Source organism: Canis lupus, chromosome 37, assembly GCF_003254725.2.
Source record: "Canis lupus dingo isolate Sandy chromosome 37, ASM325472v2, whole genome shotgun sequence".
Taxonomy (NCBI): Eukaryota; Metazoa; Chordata; class Mammalia; order Carnivora; family Canidae; genus Canis; species Canis lupus.
In genome coordinates, this window is record NC_064279.1 from 23,569,192 (window position 1) to 23,588,156 (window position 18,965).

The 18,965-nt window shown below is 43.3% G+C and overlaps 1 protein-coding gene across 6 annotated transcripts in view; it reads left to right on the forward strand.

Moving 5' to 3' along the window:
• XRCC5 (X-ray repair cross complementing 5) overlaps window positions 1-14,091 on the forward strand; it is an 89,599-nt gene extending 75,508 nt beyond the window's left edge. For 3 of the 6 annotated variants that reach the window (XM_025442212.3, XM_049106412.1, XM_049106411.1), the window contains 5 exons: window positions 170-279; window positions 2,192-2,288; window positions 3,973-4,040; window positions 13,026-13,100; window positions 13,861-14,091. In XM_025442212.3, the coding sequence (XP_025297997.3) occupies window positions 170-279; window positions 2,192-2,288; window positions 3,973-4,040; window positions 13,026-13,100; window positions 13,861-13,875 (365 nt within the window). In that variant the 3' untranslated portion in view covers window positions 13,876-14,091. Of the gene's footprint in view, window positions 1-169; window positions 280-1,740; window positions 2,162-2,191; window positions 2,289-3,972; window positions 4,041-13,025; window positions 13,101-13,860 lie in introns of those variants that run through there. The other 3 variants (XR_007408792.1, XM_049106410.1, XR_007408793.1) reach the window with 3 other exon arrangements.
• The last annotated feature ends 4,874 nt before the right edge of the window (window positions 14,092-18,965 follow it).

An 18,965-nucleotide genomic window follows, 5' to 3' on the forward strand; every position in this document is an offset into this window, starting at 1 on the left:
TCATCTGCCCTTCCCATTCCCCCACCACCACCAAAAGAAGAATAGCTTTTGTGCATACTGACCATGAGGCTTCTGAACCATAATACATACAGGCACACAAAGCATATACTCTCTCTATAACCAGTGTCGCTCAAAATGAGGACAATAAGTTTGTTGTCTTATGTTCTAGCAAGTTGCCAGCTGATAAGTCGCATAGAACAGTTTCTGGATACTAATGAGACACCATATTTTATGAAGAGCATGGACTGCATCACAGTCTTCCGGCAGGAAGCCATTCAGGTAACACTATCCTATACGCTGTTGTCCTCTTCCTAAACAGCCACCATCAAAGGGGAGACATACAGCACCGAACAAGTAAGCACGGGCTTTGGAAATAATTGTTCTTATGGTGAATAGCAGTGTTTGCCAAGAAATGCCGAAATGACTATCTTTTTACTATCACTGTCGTTTCTGAGGGGGCATAAAGCTGGGTGGGGTAAATGGGATGCTTCATCCCTGGGAGTTAGCTGCTTATTACATCATAGCCATGACTGCATGATTTCTATTTATGGAACCAGGGAAATTTTCATTGTAACCTCTGGTGACCCATTCATTAAAGGACTGGCTATTTTAAAGAAATTGATAGAAAATATATATTGGTGTGATTTTTGAGAAGGATATTATGAAGATGGGTGTGGGGATCTGGAATGCCAGGAAATATTAAGAATGCTGAAAATTAATTACTCAGAACCACACCTCACTTTTTGTGTGGGTTTTCTGTTTGTTTTATTAGGAATTTTGAAAAAACACTGTGAAAATCTTGCAAATTATTTCTAGGCTTTTATATGTAAACTCTAGGCAAGAGTGAGCAAATTTAAATTAGAAAGTATATTTTTAAAGCAGGCGCAGTTGTAGTGTATGTTCTCATGTGGGTGCTTATTAAGTATTGGCTGTGTGAGTTAATTCTTGCGTTGTTTAGGTTCTTACAAAGAATGATAAGAAAATGAGAAAATTGTTAAAATTAGAAGATTCAGGAGTAGATGATCCAAATGCCCTATAGATATGGGCAAAGAGAGTCAGTGTAAGACAAGGATGTCCCGAGTGGAGAATGATCTGGTGTAAATGGGAAAAGGTAGTGAAAATGTCTTGCTTTTTTAGCACTACCCCGAGCTAGATAGAGCACCCAGTAACACCTCTCTGCACTGTTGTCACCACGTGTCCTTGAAATTACCCGGTCACTCGATTTCTTAAAAAAAAAATAAAAATTTTTAAAAAGCCAGGGAGAGATGGAAGAGCATCAGGAGACTCTAGAGACATTTTAGACACTCTTAACGTGGAGACCTTTTCTAACTGCAAAATCTATAATACACACGAGAAAGGAAAAGGGCTTTATAATTGGGAAAATGTGAATACTGACTGGTTATTTACTACTGTTAAGGAGTTATTACTAATTTTTTGGTATTTTTTAAAAAAAGAGTCCCTCTCTATATTTTAGATACTGCATACCAAAATATTTATAAATGACATAATGTGCTTGGCGTTTGCTTCCAAATAATCCGAGGGCTGTGGGAGATGGTAGGGGAATAGGTAGGGCAAGACTAGCTGAGGTGACAGTTACTGAAGCTGGGTGATGGGTATATGAGCATTCATGAAACTCTTCTATTTTTGTTTGACTTTGTCTATATGGAAGAAGGTTAAAAAGCACAGCACCAGGCCACTGAAAAACTGGTGTGGCTCTGAGCAGTCATGTACCTTTCACAGATGGGAGGTTCCCAGCAAACAAAGCTGAAATTGGAATGCCAGACCAAATCTCTTCGTTTACCAGAGAAGGATATTATATATCATATATATATGTATGTATGTAATAAAAATATATATTACATATATTATATAATAAAATATGTATATGTATTAAATATTAAAATATGTATATATTTAAGACTTTATTCATGGGAGATATATAGAGAGAGGCACAGACATAGGCAGAGAAGCAGGCTCCTGAGGGCAGTGTGATGTGAGACTCAATCCCAGGACCCCAGGATCATGACCTGAGCCAAAAGCAGATGCTCAACTACTGAGCCACCCAGGTGCCCCTATATATTTTTCTTATAAATAACAGTGGATTCAGTGTATATAGCCCTTTTTCCTAGGAATGACTTGTTTCAGTATTTGCTCTGACCTGACGCCTCTCTGTCCCTGCATGCCACCACAGTTTTCAGAAGAGCAACGCTTTAATGATTTCCTGAAAGCTCTTCGAGAGAAAGTGGAAATGAAACAGTTAAATCATTTCTGGGAAATTGTCATTCAGGGTAAGGTGTCTTTTATCATTTTCTCCAAATATCTTCTGCCATTTTTTCTAAATCCAGTGAGTGAAAAATCTTGCTTATTAGTAAGTGCAAAAAAAGAAGTAATAAATAAGTAAACATAAAAGTCCCATCTTGAAATTCTGTGTAGCATGACCCATTTCCAAGATGGTACCTCTCAATCTGTTGGAAGAACCTATATGGGCAAACATTGCCCCCTTTCTCAGATTCTTGGACTCTTCCATTCTCCTGGACCCACAGCACTGTCCCTGACCTCACCCACATTTTGCCCTCCTGCTACTTCTCATTAGCATGTTCTTAGGCTTTCCATAGCAGCAGACCAGCATTTATTCACAGTGACCAGTGCAAACTCAGCCTAGAAAGAAAGCGACACACAATCTTTCAGTGTTAGGCTTGATGTTGGATCGCCTCCATTTTTTTTTTTTCACCTGACTTGATTTTCCTTCAGAACCAGGTATAAGATATTACCTATTAAAAATACCTCTTATGAAAACAGTGATGTTGAAAATTATGAAACTTTTCACTTGAAGTGGGGCCCTCAGATTAGTTTCGACCTGTCTTTCTCTGCAAATTCTGTAAAAAAGGAGTTGCATATCTACCTATCCAGCTTCTAAGGGCAGCTTTTCATCACTCAGGCAACTATTTTCCTGACAGTTAATTTTTCAGCCCTTTAACTTCTACACTGGGGAGCAAAAGCAATTAGAATAGGTGGTGAATGGGGCTTACTCAAATCACTTTGGTGTCTCTGCTGTCGACCAGGTAGATGAAGGAGATTGGTTTTGGTATTTATTGATTGCCTCCAGCATATTGTTTGCTGAAAAGAAACTTACAGGACATACACAGGTACATATTTTCTGAAAGCTTATATCCTATTGAGAGAATACACATGACCTGTGCCATTTCTAGGTGCAAATGGATGTTAAATATATGTGCTTTTCTGAAAGTGTATCATGCATCGGCCATTTGAGGCAAAAGAAAATCTTAGGAAGAAGAGAAAACTGACGGGTGGATTTCCTATCCTTCATTTGCTCTCACTGAGCTAAAATTGATGTATGTGCTAAATGATAGATACAACCATTGTGAGAGCATGTTTCCTCCCAGCCTTGGGCTTCTGGCCATTCCATCAGTAGCCAGTAACATTACTAGAAGTCAGAATGCCTGCACATTCCTATATTGGGTATCTAATGGGTCTGGGCCAAACTATATAGTCATTCAGTTATTTATTTACTGAGCTCGTGCCATGCACTACATTGAGGGGAATAGAAAGATGAATAAAACCCATTCCCTGCCCTGGAGAAAAGTATGGTCCATTAGAAGAGAGAACATTCATACACCTAGTTACACAAGGCAAGATATGATGATAGCCTTTTCAAAGGCATCAACAAAGGCATCTGAAAACTGAAGGAGAGATTTAATCAGGGAAGACTTCATGCAGCAAATATCATTTGAGATGTGGCCTTTATTTTACTCAAGCTAAGTGGGAAACAGGATAAGAGGGAAGAACAGTGTGAGTTAAGTGCCTTTACGGTCTTCCATTTCTTATAGAGAAAGCCCCTGTAGAGTTTTAAAAAATCTCCAGTGCAAAGGTAAGAGGGGGTGTGGTAGAGAGGAAGGTACGATTGGGATTGTTTCTTTGAACTTGGGTTTCACTCTGTGAATTACTTTTTAGATGGAATTACTCTGATCACCAAAGATGAAGCTCCTGGAAGTTCCGTCACAGCTGAGGAAGCCAAACAGGTACTAAGGAATAATGCCATCTTTACATAAATTATTGTAATGGATATTATTTTCTTGATGCCCATTCTTCCTTGAAAATTTTAACTTTTAAAGGTAACTAAATTAGTGTACCCATTCTTTTTTTGACCAATTGGCTAATTCCTTACACTGCAGCATTTTTATAGGAGAAATTGTAAACTCCTTCAGTCTTCCATAGACTCTAGTCCCATTTCTAGAACTCACCTGGAACTGTCATTAGCTCTAGAACTCTTGAAGTCCATAGCGCCTTCCAAGTTTATCCAAGACCCTGGTAAAGGCTATGAAATCCAGGCAGCCCAGTGATTCCCACCATGGTCACACTTCAGTCACCTGGGGAGCTATTATTTAAGAAATACTGATGATCAAGCTCCACCTTCAAAGACTCTGGTAATCTGAAATGGGGTCCTAGACAGGGTTTGAGTTCTTAAAGCCCCTCAGGTGATTGTGGTAGGTAGCAAAGTAGAGAAACCTAGTGTTCCAGAGTGAGGCACCATCCAGAGGTGTTTTTAGTAAAAGACCTCATGTATTGACACAAGCAGATCGAGGTCCCTGTTGTAATCTGATTCAGCTATGAGTCAAGTATGTGTGGCTATTGAGTGCAGTGATCTTTCATTAGACCTCAGGTTTGTGATGAAAGCTTAATAAAATTAAATAGAGTACCTCAGAAGTATATGGTTCAGGGGCACCTGGGTGCCTCAGTTGGTTAAAGTGTCTGCCTTCAGCTTCAGTCATAATCCCAGAGTCCCAGGATCAAGCCCCAAGTCACGCTCTCTGCTCAGCGGGGAGCCTGCTTCTCCCTCTATTCCTCACCCTGTTCATGCTCGCTCTCTCTCTCTCAAATAAATAAACAAAATCTTAAAAAAAAAAAAAAAAAAAAAGTAATGTGGTTCATATAACAAAGACAGCATCCCTGCCTTCTAGAAACTTAATCAGCTACAGGCTTGCAGAGGAAGATAGTGGAGATTCAAAAACATAACTACACACCCTCATGGAGAGCTTGGTCTGGGCTGGCAGACAGGAATCTGTTAAGGAAGTGGCAGGAACAAGGCTGGAAGTATTCATCTTATGGCTAAATTCAGGCCAGATTTTAAAATGCCTTACAGTTTCAACTCAGTAGAGGCATTTGGCAAAAACCATAGTGTTTTTTGGGAAAGAAGTTAGAATATACAAGAATTTGTATTAAGTATACTTTGCCTGGCAAAAACATTTTGCTAAAGAACATGTATGGTCCTGGCTTGCAGGAAGTAAAATCCTGACATTTTAGAAGTACTCTGACATGCTGATTATTGTCTCAGAAGGGGCTCCACTGTGTCTGTACCCTCTTCCACCACAGTCAATACTGTGAATATGTCAGTCCTCTAGAGGATGTCATTTAACTGCTTGATTTTGTTTGTTACTTTATATAGTGGCATGATAATATTTCCCCCTTGAACTAAATATATCATTTAGTGCTCTCCAGAGAGAACCAATAGAATATATATATATGGATGTGTGTGTGTATGAGAGTCGGGGAAAAATTTATTTCTTTTAAAGAATTGGCTCATGAAATTGTGGGGACCGGCATACCTGGAATTTGTAAGGCAGGCCAGCAGGCTGGAAACTCAGGCAAGATTTCTGTATCACAGTGCTGAGGCAAGATTCCTTCATCTGATTGGACGAGGTCTACAAATATGACCAAGGGTGATCTTTACCTTCAAGTCAGCTGATTGTAAATGTTGGCCACATCTGCAGAATATCTTCACAGCAATATCCAGACCAGTGTTTAGCACCACAGCTGGGCACTTGGCCTAGCCAGGTTGACACATAAATTAACCATCACTTTGCCTGAAGGTTTATCAGCTTTTGCTAAACAAGTAAAATAAGGCAAATAATTTAACTTTAGTCCATTATTGCTTTTTTTTTTTTTTTTTTAAGATTTTATTTATTTGAGGAAGAGAGAGAGTTTGAGCAGGGAAGAGGGGCAGAGGGACAAGCCGACTCTCCTCTGAATGCAGAGCCCCATGTGGGGCCCCATCAGGATCAGGACCTGAGCTGAAGGCAGACGCTCAACTGACTGAGCCTCCCGGGCACCCCAGTCATTGCATTTTAAAGAAATCTGTCACCCAAGTGAGAGTTGAGTACATGTTACTGAGGAAAAAGGAGGGCACTGATGTAAAAAGGTAGTACTTTTCTTCTCAGCCGTGCATCTTAACCGAAGGTGTCCCATAGCTAAGTCCAGAATAGTAGAGAGGAAAGAAATCTGAGAAGGGATGACGTGCTTCTTGCAAACTAACTGAGGCTTGTTCTGTGCTACAAATGCAGTGTCTGGAACTTAGGAGCACAGAGCCCAGCTGTGGGAATCTTAACATCTGTTTGTTAAGCTGCAGGGAGGGCTTTGAGCTAACGACTAGGTATGGGCGGTGTCCTCGTGTGGTTCCAGGGTCAGCAGACCTGATTCTAGTTGGTTGTAATTGAGGCCCGCTCTGAGAACTTGGCTTTTTTTGTTGTTGTTGTTCCTGAAACATTCATTTTGTTTTTCAGGGGGGAAAATGTAATCCTTTGTATTAAAAGTGTTTTTAAATGTCAACTGTAGCTTTTTGGAGAGAAGTGTAGAGGAAGGAGAGCACACACACACACACAGGATAAAGAGGAGAATCACAGAGTGTGAGTCTGGCTCAGGGAAGCTGGCCCCTTGTGGTTTCCAGGAGAGAGACACGCTGCAGCCAGGCCAGGGAGGATAGTCTCTTCTGACTGCACCACAGTATTTATATTACCTTCAAAAAAAGTGTTGACTTTGGTCACTCCCCAAATAATCAATTAAGGAAACCTGACTATAATCAGAAGTTGAAGAGCAGTACTCACAGTCCATTTCAAGTCTTCTAAGATACTTATATAAGTCATTTAAAGTTAGCAAACTGTCAAATTATTGCTATTAAGTGTTGACAATTTGAAAGGAAGTAATTATCCAGGGATGTCCATTTTAAATGAATATTAAATCTTAACTTTACACACTTGGACATTTTAAGGAGAGCCATTTCTCTTTGGTGCATTCTCAAAAAGTGTAGATTTTATGACTCTTTGAGAAATCTAAGTCAGTTCTGCTACAGAAATAGAAAGTTCTTCCATGACGTATGTTTAAATAGCCACTTTCCTTTAAATTCACTGACAGCTCTCATTTCATTTTGAAGCCGAGACATAAGTATCCCTCTTTCACATTTATTTGTATCGTCCCTATAACCTGTCAGTTCTTTCACTTAACGTTTTCTCTTTGTTACTGATAGACAAACCATTTGCCCTTGGTGTTTGCTTGAGTTTTGGGGTAATTCTTGCGTTCTCTTCTCAGGACATGGTTCTGTGGTGGGTGGGTGGCATGCTGCTTATCATGACATATTCCAGAAGCAGCTGGGAAGTTGTTTGCTCCAGGCCACCATCAGTAAAACACCTGGACTTGTAGAAGGTTAGAATAGGCTGATTCTTCATATAAAGTTTATCTTCTTTATCAAAGACTTTCTCTCTTTTTTAAGTAAGTTTCTTCTTTCTCACCCATATTAGGGTTAGAACAGGGATTCTCAACCAGGAGTGATTCTGTTCCCCAGTAGATTATTGGCATTGTCTGGAGTCATTTTGGTGGTTATAATGGAGGAGGGGGCTGCTGCTACTGACTCCTAGTGACTAGAGACCAAGGATGTTGGGAAACATCCTCTGGCACAGGACAGCTCCCACATTAAGAATTTTCTGACCCAAAATGTTGATAATGACATTGGGAAGCCCTGGGTTAAAAGAGTTAAAACAAGCCAGATCCTTAACTAAGGCAGAGACAGTTGGCTTAAGTTGTATATAATTTTATCCAGCTGAAAAGAATTCTAATGATCTAACAGTTTTTATTTTTAAAACTAAAGCTTCCAGGGGAAGTCTCATCTATAACCCAGAGAGAGGTAGTGTTCCTCAGTTGGTGGGCAGTGGGTGCGGTAGGTTGGGATTACCTGCACAGGGGACTTGGAAGAGCCCTCAGGATGACCTCCAGGAACAGACGCTGAAAAATACTGGTCTGGTCTAAACTCCTTCTTATTTTATAGATGAAGAAATTTAGGGCCCAGAGAAGTAAAATAAAATGGCTGAGATCTCTTAATAAGTCCCTGACCAGGAGTCCAGGTCTAAGACTGACCCCTGTTCCTCCATTCATTTTACTCCATAGTAGGAGCACAGAGGGGAAAAAAGATTTAAATACTCATCTGATACCAACTCAGGGTTGGAGTGGATATCATCATCTTTTTAGCACTTGTTCTCCCGGTAGCTGCATAATCTAGCCTCCTTTATTGTTGATTACATTGATTTTCCACCTTAGCCTCATAGATACAAGTTAGCAATCTGGTCATTTTATAGACTCAGTCTACAGAGGTGACATGGATTTGCTCATTGTCTCCTGGCAAGTTCATGGTTAGCAGAACTGACTAGAATCAAGACCCCTGAAGTCCTAGTATGGTCCTCTTCCTGCCACACCATGGCGCCACCTCTCCACCAGCCACATCATATACAAGAAAGATGCTCAATTTCCCTGTTGGCAAGAGTTCACCCAGTCGTCTGTGTGTGTTTGAAAGAGATCTCCAAAGCCTTGTGAAGGGTTATAAGATAAAGTTTAAAAATCATTTCTTGAGAACCTTTTTCTTTAACGACTGTCCACTCTTGACCCCATGATATTTTCCTTTGCTCTTTTCCACTTTCCTCCTCTGCCTTAAATCTCTGGTGGCTAATTCAAAGAAAAGCACTACAATTTTACCTCATATTTCTTTAGAGGTTGATACTTTTAATATACAGTTTTAAAATTTATATTGAGGTGGAACATATATACAATAAATGCACAGATCTTAAATGTGCGACCCGATAAATTCTTACATGTTCACATATCTGGGCACCCACCATGCAGATCAAAATACAGAACATGTACATCACTCCAGAAGTCTCCATGTACCTTTCCCAGTAGAAATCCCTGGCCCCCGAGCTTATTGCTAATTCTGACACCTGGCACTTGAGAGTAGTTTTGCCTGTCCTTAACCTTTTGATTCATCTGTGATTAGAGCTGTTCTTTATTATAGCTATATAGTACTCCCTTTTATTATACCACAATGTATTTATCCATTCTCCTGATGATGGGCATTTGGTTGTTTCCAAACTTTGGCAATTATGAATAAAAATGCTATGGATACTCTCTTTCTCTCTTTTTTTAAAAATACACTTATTTTAGGGATCCCTGGGTGGCGCAGCGGTTTGGCGCCTGCCTTTGGCCCAGGGCTCGATCCTGGAGACCCAGGATCGAATCTCACGTCAGGCTCCTGGTGCATGGAGCCTGCTTCTCCCTCTGCCTGTGTCTCTGCCTCTGTGTGTGTGTGTGTGTGTGTGTGACTATCATAAATAAATTAAAAAAATAATAATACACTTATTTTAGAGAGGGGGAGAAATAGAGCAGGGATAGGGGCAGAGGAAAAGGGAGAGAGAATCTCAAGCACTCCCCACTGAGCGTGGAGCCTGATACGGGGCTTGATCCATGACACTGAGATCATGACCTGAGCCATAATCAAGAGACAGACACTTAACCGACTGAGCCACCCAGGACCCCCTAAAAATGCTATGGATATTCTTGTACATATCATTTGGTGAACATATATTAGAACATAAAACCTACAATATGACAAAGCAAGTTTGCATACTTTATCTGAGACCCACTACAGCCTCATGAGATAGAGTGAGTAGTAGCAGTATTCTCATTTTGTTAAATATAGAAAGATCAAGCGGCTTGCCCAGGGTTACTGAGGAACTAACAGAGCTAAGGGTGGGGTTCTGCTCTCCCACATTAGGTTGCAGGATTTCTCTGCTCTGCAGTATTGCCTCTGTAGCACAATAGAAGATACAGGGGCATATTAAGCTCAGATCTACGCCCTTTTAGACAAGATACATGCAGACAGACTTGTTCTTCCTGATGTTTTTATACATCTGGATTATGGGTGAGTCTTTGGAATCACCTGATAATATTGGAGTCAGCCCAGTGGAAGCCATGTGATTTTATTTTGGGGATTGGTAAGTGTCTGAGCACAAGCTGATTATTAGTTTTTAGTCTTATGGAGGAATTAGAGTGGAAGTTTCTATGCAGGCGTTATTGACTCCATTTCTCTGCTTATGGCCAGGGTTGCACCTCAGTGTGCTTGCAAAGTAATAGTTTATCCATTTCATAAGGCTCTCCAAGCAAGGACCCTCTTTCTTGGTAACCCCAAGTAAATCCTGATGGTTTGAGGAAGGAGGAATGTGTCACACAACTGTGCTTTCTGTTTGTTCTCGACTTCTGAGCATTGCAGATGGAAAGAACACAAGAAAAGATGAGAGTTGGCTCCTGCCCCTTCCTGCTGCATTCAGAGTCCGTTGCTTTTATTGAGAAAGCAGGCCAATCATTGAATTCTCTGCTGTATCTCTAGCTTCCCGTCACACCGCACAGCCTGCAAATTACTTGCTGTTAAAACTCTGATGAAGAAGAGTGATATGTGTAAGGGATCAGCCTTGCCTGGGGCTTTGGGGAGATAATGGATGGCAGCCCAGCTCATAGCTATCATTTGCTTACGCAGAAGTATGAAGCAGATCTGTCAGGAAAATCACTTGCAGATGTTTAGCACTTGATAGAAGTGAGAGTTTGCTTGCTGCTGCTCCTCTCTTCCTAGGAACTTGGCCTAGTCTCCAAGATGTGCCATTCGTGTTTAATTGTATGTAGCATGGTCACACTGTGCAGACAGTCCTGCCCTCATTTATCTGGTAATCGCACTGTGAAAGGGGCTGTGCAGGTGAGGAGAGGATGGAGTTTGGAGCTTATAGAGGCCATGTGCCAGAAAACCTTAGGGGTTTTCTAGATTCATAAGTGCTTACCACGCACCTGCTTACTAGGGGTGATCAAGGATGTGGTCGGACTCTATAGTCCGACCTGCTGAGCCCAGGAGGTTTGTACTTGGAAGGTGCTCATCATTTGTGGCCTCACCGAGGTATGTGGCAAGACACAGCTCTACTTTTAATTCTCTCCGCTCAAACTGGATAAGTCTTTTCTTTTTGCCGTGCATTTCTAAGTGTAGGAAAAATCATGTGGGTTAATGGTAATGAGTAGGAGAGCAGAACAAAGTGGAAACCACTTTTAATAATGATAATTAGAATCATAATCTAGGGTATCCTAGATATCTTGGAATCCAGGATAGAGCAGAGTTTAATCTTTTAGACATACACCATATGCAAATAGGTGTGTGAATAATTTATCTGTACTAGGCCCTCAGATATCTTTTTTAATAATCAACCAGAGTAAGTAAATAGACTTAATAATATGGAAGCTCTGTTACAGTTCTGTTGCGGACAATTACCCCACCCCCCACCCCTTGCTAGCGTTTCCTGTCTCTCATACCATTGATTCCAGCGTTGAATGTGGTCCAGCTTAAGGTCAACAAGGGGCTATGGAAAGATTCATAAATGTCCTGAGAAGAAGATAAATTCCTTACTCTCTCAGTCAAAACTGAAGTTAATGAATGGTGAGGTGGTTTGACTGAGGGAAAACAAAGTCCAGGAGGGAGGTTGAGTCAAGAGCAAACCATCATGGACACGTCCAGGGTACCAGTTCTGCAGATACAGCCTCCGGTGTTGCCGTCCTGTTACCTGTGTACGTGAGTTTCTGGACGCGAGCGGTGAAAGAACCTGGCTTCCTGAAACTTGCTGCACGCAGCCTGATGTTTAAAGGTGACTTTAGTTCGTGGTTTGCTAAAGAGATATATTTTAGCCTATTTGCAAATCTTAGGTTTCAGAGGCCTCAATGGTGTCCATTATCCCAAAACGGTAATGTATAAGGAAAGCAATTCTTGCCATGTTTTCATGTTGAGATGGTGAGGAAGGTGGAACTACACCTTTCCATCCTGGATGGAGGCTGCCACGGGAGAGCAGACGGGGGCCGGAAGGCTCACTCAGTGCGTGCATGCTCCACGCACATTGACCCTGAGGAATCCCCAACCTTCCACTTCCCCCTTTAAAAACATTCACTTCTCTAGGTTTGCCTCTGCTGCCATTTCGAGTACTTATGATACCAGAAGATGGATCACCTCTGATGGTTAGATAAGTGGTTGATAAAACCTAGCTCCTAGGTGCAGTTACCACATGGCCTTGAGGAAAGAAGTCCCCCTGCTATTTCCTGGAGTGACAGGATGGAGAGCAAGAGTTTTCAGATTATTTTCAAGGGCACCCAGTACCCTTTTAAAGTCTGAATTTCATCCCTAGATCCTTGCAGACTTCGATTCAAGGGCTTTTCTGCACATCTGCCTTTTTTAAGCTCCAGGTCTAGAATACTAATGCTGATCAGAAGCATGCACTAGAAGCTTTTCTCATCCACGTCCTTTTTCAATGCTTTCTAACACTGTTGGAGGATTTCCAGAAAAGGAATTGCCCAGTCTCCCATGCTCACCAATTTTTGTGTTTCACATCATTTACAGGAAGTCTTTCCTTGTGTCCTCCATATTGTTGAGGAATGCGATTCTAATTGTTGAGTTCAAACACTTGATTCTTGTGCTCCTTTCAGAAGAGACCAAGACATACTGGCTTGGGGAGTTTGGTTCTTTTCTTAACCCTAATGAGCACATATATCCTGCAGAAGCACAAATGGTAGTACCAGGTGTCCTCTGCACCTTACATGGGACCCTCCATAGAGTCACTGCCTTGGCAAGCCGTGCCATTTCCTCCATCTTCACAAGAACGTTCTCTTGGTGACTAGTTAATGTGGGCTATTTAACTTCAAAATCAGTCCTCTCATCTGGGGCCATACGGAGGAGTATGCGTCAAGGTGGTGTTTCTTTGAGGCCATTGCAATGAGACTTTGCTAAGCAAGCCTTCTTAGGTCTGCCTGTGGCACTGCTACAGACTGTGCTCTCCATCCAGAGAGGCTAACATGTATGTCATTTTGGTGTCCCCGACTTTTGTTCACAGTTTCTGGCCCCTAAAGAACCTCCAAATGAAGACACAGCAGCCATATTTGCAGAAGGTGGTGATGTGGATGATTTAGTAAGTGCTTTTAATATATATCAGGTGTTCTCCAGATGGAAATCACCCGAGCTGTAAATACAGCCACAACGCTGCTTATCGTAGACTTGTTTCTTACATGAGTTTTAACTGCTGACACACCAGAAGCTCCCTCCACTATTATTTATTGCCATTATAAATTTAATCAGATAGGTAATTTCATAATGGAAATTCCTGTGCTCTCTGGTTTCACTTACATTGTTCTTTCAGTTTAATCCTCTCCCGTAAAGGACTGAGAAGAACTGGCAAGGCCATTTCTCCCTAGCAGCACAACGTCCTCGTTTACTGAAATTGCTCTCAACCAAAATAAGCAATACAAGGTGCAATTTGTGTGGGTTCACAAATAAAAACAGCCTTTCAGAGGTCTAATTCTTGAACGTTCCCAATTAACTTAATATCAACAAAATCGACTGATAAGCCTATGGGGGGTTCAGGACCTCCTCACACCACTTTGGGGTGCCTGGCAGGCTGTGGAAGTGTTGGCTTTGTATCCACCTGTCGTGTGTAGAGACTTCCTGCCTTAAGCCTCACATGACAGCTGATTCCAGGAAAAACTTTTTTTGTGGAGTTCGTAGTGTTGTAGTGAGATCCTTGGTATTTAACTCCTAAGATAGCAGTACGTGTGAAGTCCAGGCATGCCACCAGTGAAGAGAGCCACTGTCATTAAACTGCCTCCTTCCTCCCAGAGAAGTGGTCTGGGGTCAGTCTGGTTCTTTTCTAAAAATGTTCTTCTTGTTCACAGCTGGACTTGATATAGGTCGTGGCTGTGTGGGGAATCTACGAGAGTTGCCATCGCTGTTGTGCTGGGAGTTCTATCCAGAGGAAGCCATTTGCGGGGAACTGGAAGCTCTGGAGATGGTCCCTGTCAGTTATGTGGAAGTGAAGCTCCTAATTCTCTGGAATGAATATATACATATAGAAGGGATAATTTAGGTCCCATACACGTTTATAAAGAATCCTTGTTATTTTCTGATCCGATGTGTTATTTTTTCTGTGGTCTTTATCAATCTCAGTATATTATGCATGTACTTTGAAGTTTCTGGAAAATGGGTTTTGTGACCTGATATGTTGGTGAGATCACGGGCCTTGTGAAGCGGGCTCATCCAGAACTACAACATGTTGTGGGCGAGTTTCTCAGTCCTTCCTGCGAGATAGAGTCCACGGTCAGATCCTTGAGCAGCAGTCACAGCTTCTGTCGATCAAACAGCAGCATTAGTTTCTTACCAGCAAAAAGATAGGTTTGGGAAATCATGGCTAAGGGCTGACTCTTCCTCTTTATGGAAGCCTTTTAGTCCCCACATTAGGTCAGCTGTGTGTAGAGGGGGTTTTCCTTAAGCAGGGTGGGAGGGTGTGTACCGAGCTATGTGGTGCTGTCATGAAGAAAAGACACCCAGCCTCTGACTGATCCACAAACCTAAAAAAAAAAAAGAAAACCAAATGGAGAGATTCACCCCTCAGTTCGGATTTTATAATTTCATTACTGCCAACTTAGAGGTCTCACCAAGAGAAGGTGTGGGTTGTGTTCAAACAGTTCTTCCTTAATTTCCCATTCTTTTCCATTTCTACCAGAGTCTCCTTTTCTCTCTGGGTGATGTTCCCTTTCTTAAAATAAGAAAAGAACAAAACCCTTATTTTGTTCTAGACCTCATTCTTTCCCCGAGTTCTAACTCCTCCTTCCTTGGTGTCCCAGACTCCGTGGTGCCCAGTCTCCTGTATGTCCTCAGCACCCCCGTAAACGGTCACCGCTTCACTTCATTTTGCAAAGGTAATATTAAAGGCGTGACTGCCTTGCCCTTCCTGTGGATTGCCACTCATGAATTCTCTGCAAAAGAAATCTTCGTTGCTGTGCTGAGAATGAGAGACACTCTGTGCATTGCTTGAAAACGGCCTTCCGTGACTACGTCGTTCAGTCAGCTGAGTGGAGAAGAGGAGTGGCTCCCTGGGGCCCTTAGGACATCCGCTCAGTGCTGTGCACGCCGTAGCCAGTCCTGACATCCAGGTGCCTGTTTGAAGCAACCCCCATGAGGGCTGCCGCCTGTATCTCACTGTCTTGTTGGATGTCGAAGCCAAGGGGTGACTGAGACATTTCCTATCAAGTGGGAAAGCTTTGGACTCTTCTTCCTTATGCTCATCAGCTCCTCCTGGCAGATGAATGAGTTCGGTGGCCTGAGAAGCATTCCTCGTCTTCAGCAGTTTGCAAAGTTCCCTCTCGGCAACCGTCCTTCTGTCACACTGGGAAAAGGTGGAATCGGCTTAGTCCTTTAGATCTCCTGATACTTTCTGATGTGTGTTGTGCATTGTGGGATTATTTGTGCTTCTCTAACCCCATTTGTACCTAAATTTATCTGAACACCTGAAGAAAGAAATAGGTTTAACAGGCTAAGGAGAGAAAGGACTAAATGAGCCATGCAGTTTCTAAATCCATTTCCCGTAGGCACAGTGTACATGCTGTGTAGACATCCGCACAGCATACTCTTTTGAGTAAAGACCTGCGTGACGTTTTGGGTGAACACACCAAAGTCCCATTTCCCTGAAATGAGTTTTGTGGATCTGTAAATAACGCCCAGGTGTTCCACCAGCTGTGACTTGGGAGAGGCGCAAGTAATACATGATCATCCGCCGGCCACAGCCAGGCCTCAGAAGCCTGTTAGTCCCACAAATGATAGGTTTGTGAGCGAATCGGAAGTCACGGACTGACATCCGTCACCTTCGGTCTTCTGTGCCACTAATGTGGGTATTGCCTTAGAAGGTGGAGATCAAGGAGGGGACTCCCCTCTGCCCCTCCGTCACAGCCCAAATGCTGCCCCCTTGGGTACATGCTGGCCCCGTTAAGAACCACTTTTAAATGAGTTTGAGGCTTTGCCAATTAATTTACATATAACATTAGAATCTTGGGAAATTGTTTAGAAAACCATGTTGAGAATAGCCAGTTTTGGTTGTTTTTTTTTTACCTAGTCCCTGATGGCTTTAAAAATAAATGCACACATACATGTTTCTGTTTTGAAAATGTGCAGTGGTAATGCCTGTCTTTGCAGCTGATTTGATTCAAGCAACACGTGATCTCTTGGGTCCACTGTCTCCCGTTGACCCCCTTCCTTGCAGTATCCTAGGTCCAGAGCATAAGCCAGTAGCTCATTTGGAGTCGCTGCCCAGAGTGGGAGGGACACTCCTAGCCCAGATCCTGAAATTGTGTGGCCTTGTCAATGTGCCCAACCTATTCCCTGACTTCTAGGCTTGTTAAGGAGGAGCATGCCTGTGAGCATCCTTCGTAAGCTGCAAAATGCCTCTGCAAATTAAGTGTTATGGTATTACGGAAACCCAAGATAGAGGACATGGGCAGAACTTTGAATAGGCCCAACTTCCTGTCTTTATTTCTGTCTGTCTGCTTTCAGAACCTTGAATATACCAGTGCTAACTTTCATAATTATCTATTGCTATTGGACTTAGGCTTTCTTTCTAGTTATTACATGAAAATGAAGGTTTCTATGTGATCAAGCGAGGGGGTTAGGACCCAGGTTAAGTGCTGATGGTTTTGATAAGGTGACCATGCATCCCAGTTTACTTGGGTGTTAACTGTCCTCGTATGATTAATCCTCTTTCACTCTCAAAAGTGGCCTCCTCGTAGGAATTATAGATTTTATATTGTCCCCCTAGATTTTGACCATAGTAAGTATCCAACCAGGGCCCAAGGAATGGTCATATGCCTCCTGCCTTGCAAACAGCCCTTTTTGGTTAGCGCCCTGCTGGAATTCAATACCAGGAGCAAATAGCAAAGTGGAAACCAGCACAGGAGAAACAGGGCTTCGTTTTAAAGTCTGCTTCCTACATCCAGATCTTGCCACCAGCTGGCTGCCCAGCTTCGGACAGAGCAAGAACATCGTGTGGGGCCCACTCACAAAGGGTAGGCCTCGGCTCTCTTACCTGGCTGGCAGCGTGGAGCAGAAGTAGAAATGCCTGTGGAGGTTAGTGTACATATAACCTCTTTGGGGTTCAGTGACCCTAATAAACACTGCCCAGTCGCCAATCACGTTTGTAAGTCCTCCCTCTAACAGGAGGGCACCGGGAGGGTGGTGGGGACAGGGGCTTCCTCCAGCCTACACTGACCCTCCATATAGGTCAGTCCACCTAATCAGTTATAATCCTGCTTAGGTAGTGTTGGCTTCCTGTGGTCACCCTGGAAGGGAAGGGAACACTCCTTTTCTCCATCTGAACCTAACTCTCGGCTCGGAGTTGCCTTCTGTTCTTTAGAGACACACAATGCCGTTGTGCTTCGATAGTGCTGGATGTTCGATACTCCTAATGTCAGTAACGCTTGACAGCTCTGTGGTCTGACAAGTCCCTTCACCTCTGTAAGCAACAGAATAGCGAAGTCACTTGGGTTTCATCTGTGGGCAGGATGGCCTGGGAGAAGACAGGACCTTCCCAGTCAGAGGGGGTTCATGTCTATGGCTTTGCAGGGGCTGCTTGAACAATGGGAACAGGCGCTGCCCAGGGTAGAGAGGAGGCAACGAGACGCATGCCTTGTTCCCAGCCTTACAGTTTACATTTCCAGGTCCACCCGTCTGCTCTGCAGCATCACAGGTGGGTAAAGGTATCCGGTCTCAGCTTGGGCGAGCCTCTGGTTTTCTCCATGCCGGGAATGGTGGTAGCCCATGCAGGGCTAGTGTGAGGATCGGTGAGTACACGGCGGGATGGCGGGGTGGTGGGGTGGGGAGAGGCCTGTAGGAGGAGGACGACCCTGCTGGGGAAGCTTGCGGAACCACAGACCTGGTAGGGTAGCGTAGCGTTCCAGCTAATTGCCACCCTTTCTTTTGATGAACATTATGTCTTGGGGGGAGTCCGAGAGGCAGAAGTAGGGGAAGGGAAGGAAGAGAGGTTGGCCGGGAAGCAGGGAAGGGGGACTTCAGGGATTAGAAAGCACAGACGCCTGTAGGCCATGATATTCTCAGTTCTGTCCTGGGTGGGGTGTGAGTCTTGCGTCTCCCCACTCCGGTCAGCAAAATATCCACTCATCACTAATGTGTTTGGAGTTGGTTATTTTAGGGGTTGCACATGTGCCATGAACTCTGGCCTGCTCCAGGGGAGGCAGGGTGAAACGGGCTGACCAAGGGGCGTCCAGTCATCTCTGGATGACATGAATTCCTTAAGGTTCAGACCTGAAATCAATCGCATGTAGGTGACTGTGGACCCAGCTCTTCGTAGGTAACAATACGGCCCCGCGCCTCCATGCCTTGATTTTTATGACCAAAATCAAACATCTGTACCTCCCCGTTCAGAAGTAAGAACAAAAATGAACTCTGTGCAGAACAGCTTGGCAAGGAAAGCACAAAAGGGTAGCATGTGTGACACATTTGTTGTTGCTCATAATCTTAAAGTTGCGTGCCAAGCTGTTGGGTCTGAATTTACTAAACTGGGGGAAGTGGGGGCAAGATCCTACACCTCATCAAAGATGCATACACATTCCATGTGGTCACGTGGCTTTTGTGTACTTCGCAGGATGCTGTGTCTGTTCTCGTGTGAAGACTGCGCCCTGTGGGGGTTTCTCCAGGGATTCTGAGGGCAGGAAAGACATCGCTTTCCCCTCCCTGCTGGTCAACCTGCTGGGATTAGAAACAGTCTTGCGCAGAGGCAGAGGGAAAGGCGTGGTAAATTCCTGGCAAATCTAGACAATTTTATGGAACATAAACATTCACCTTTTTGACTGTTCTCTATCTCAATCCTTGTAAAAATAAAAGGTTGGAAAGTATGTTCCATTTCTTACCAGTTTGCATTGACAGCGGTTGACAGACGTAGGGAGTCGTAGGGCATTTCTGCTTCCAGGTGGATAAAGCCCCAGCCCCACCTGGG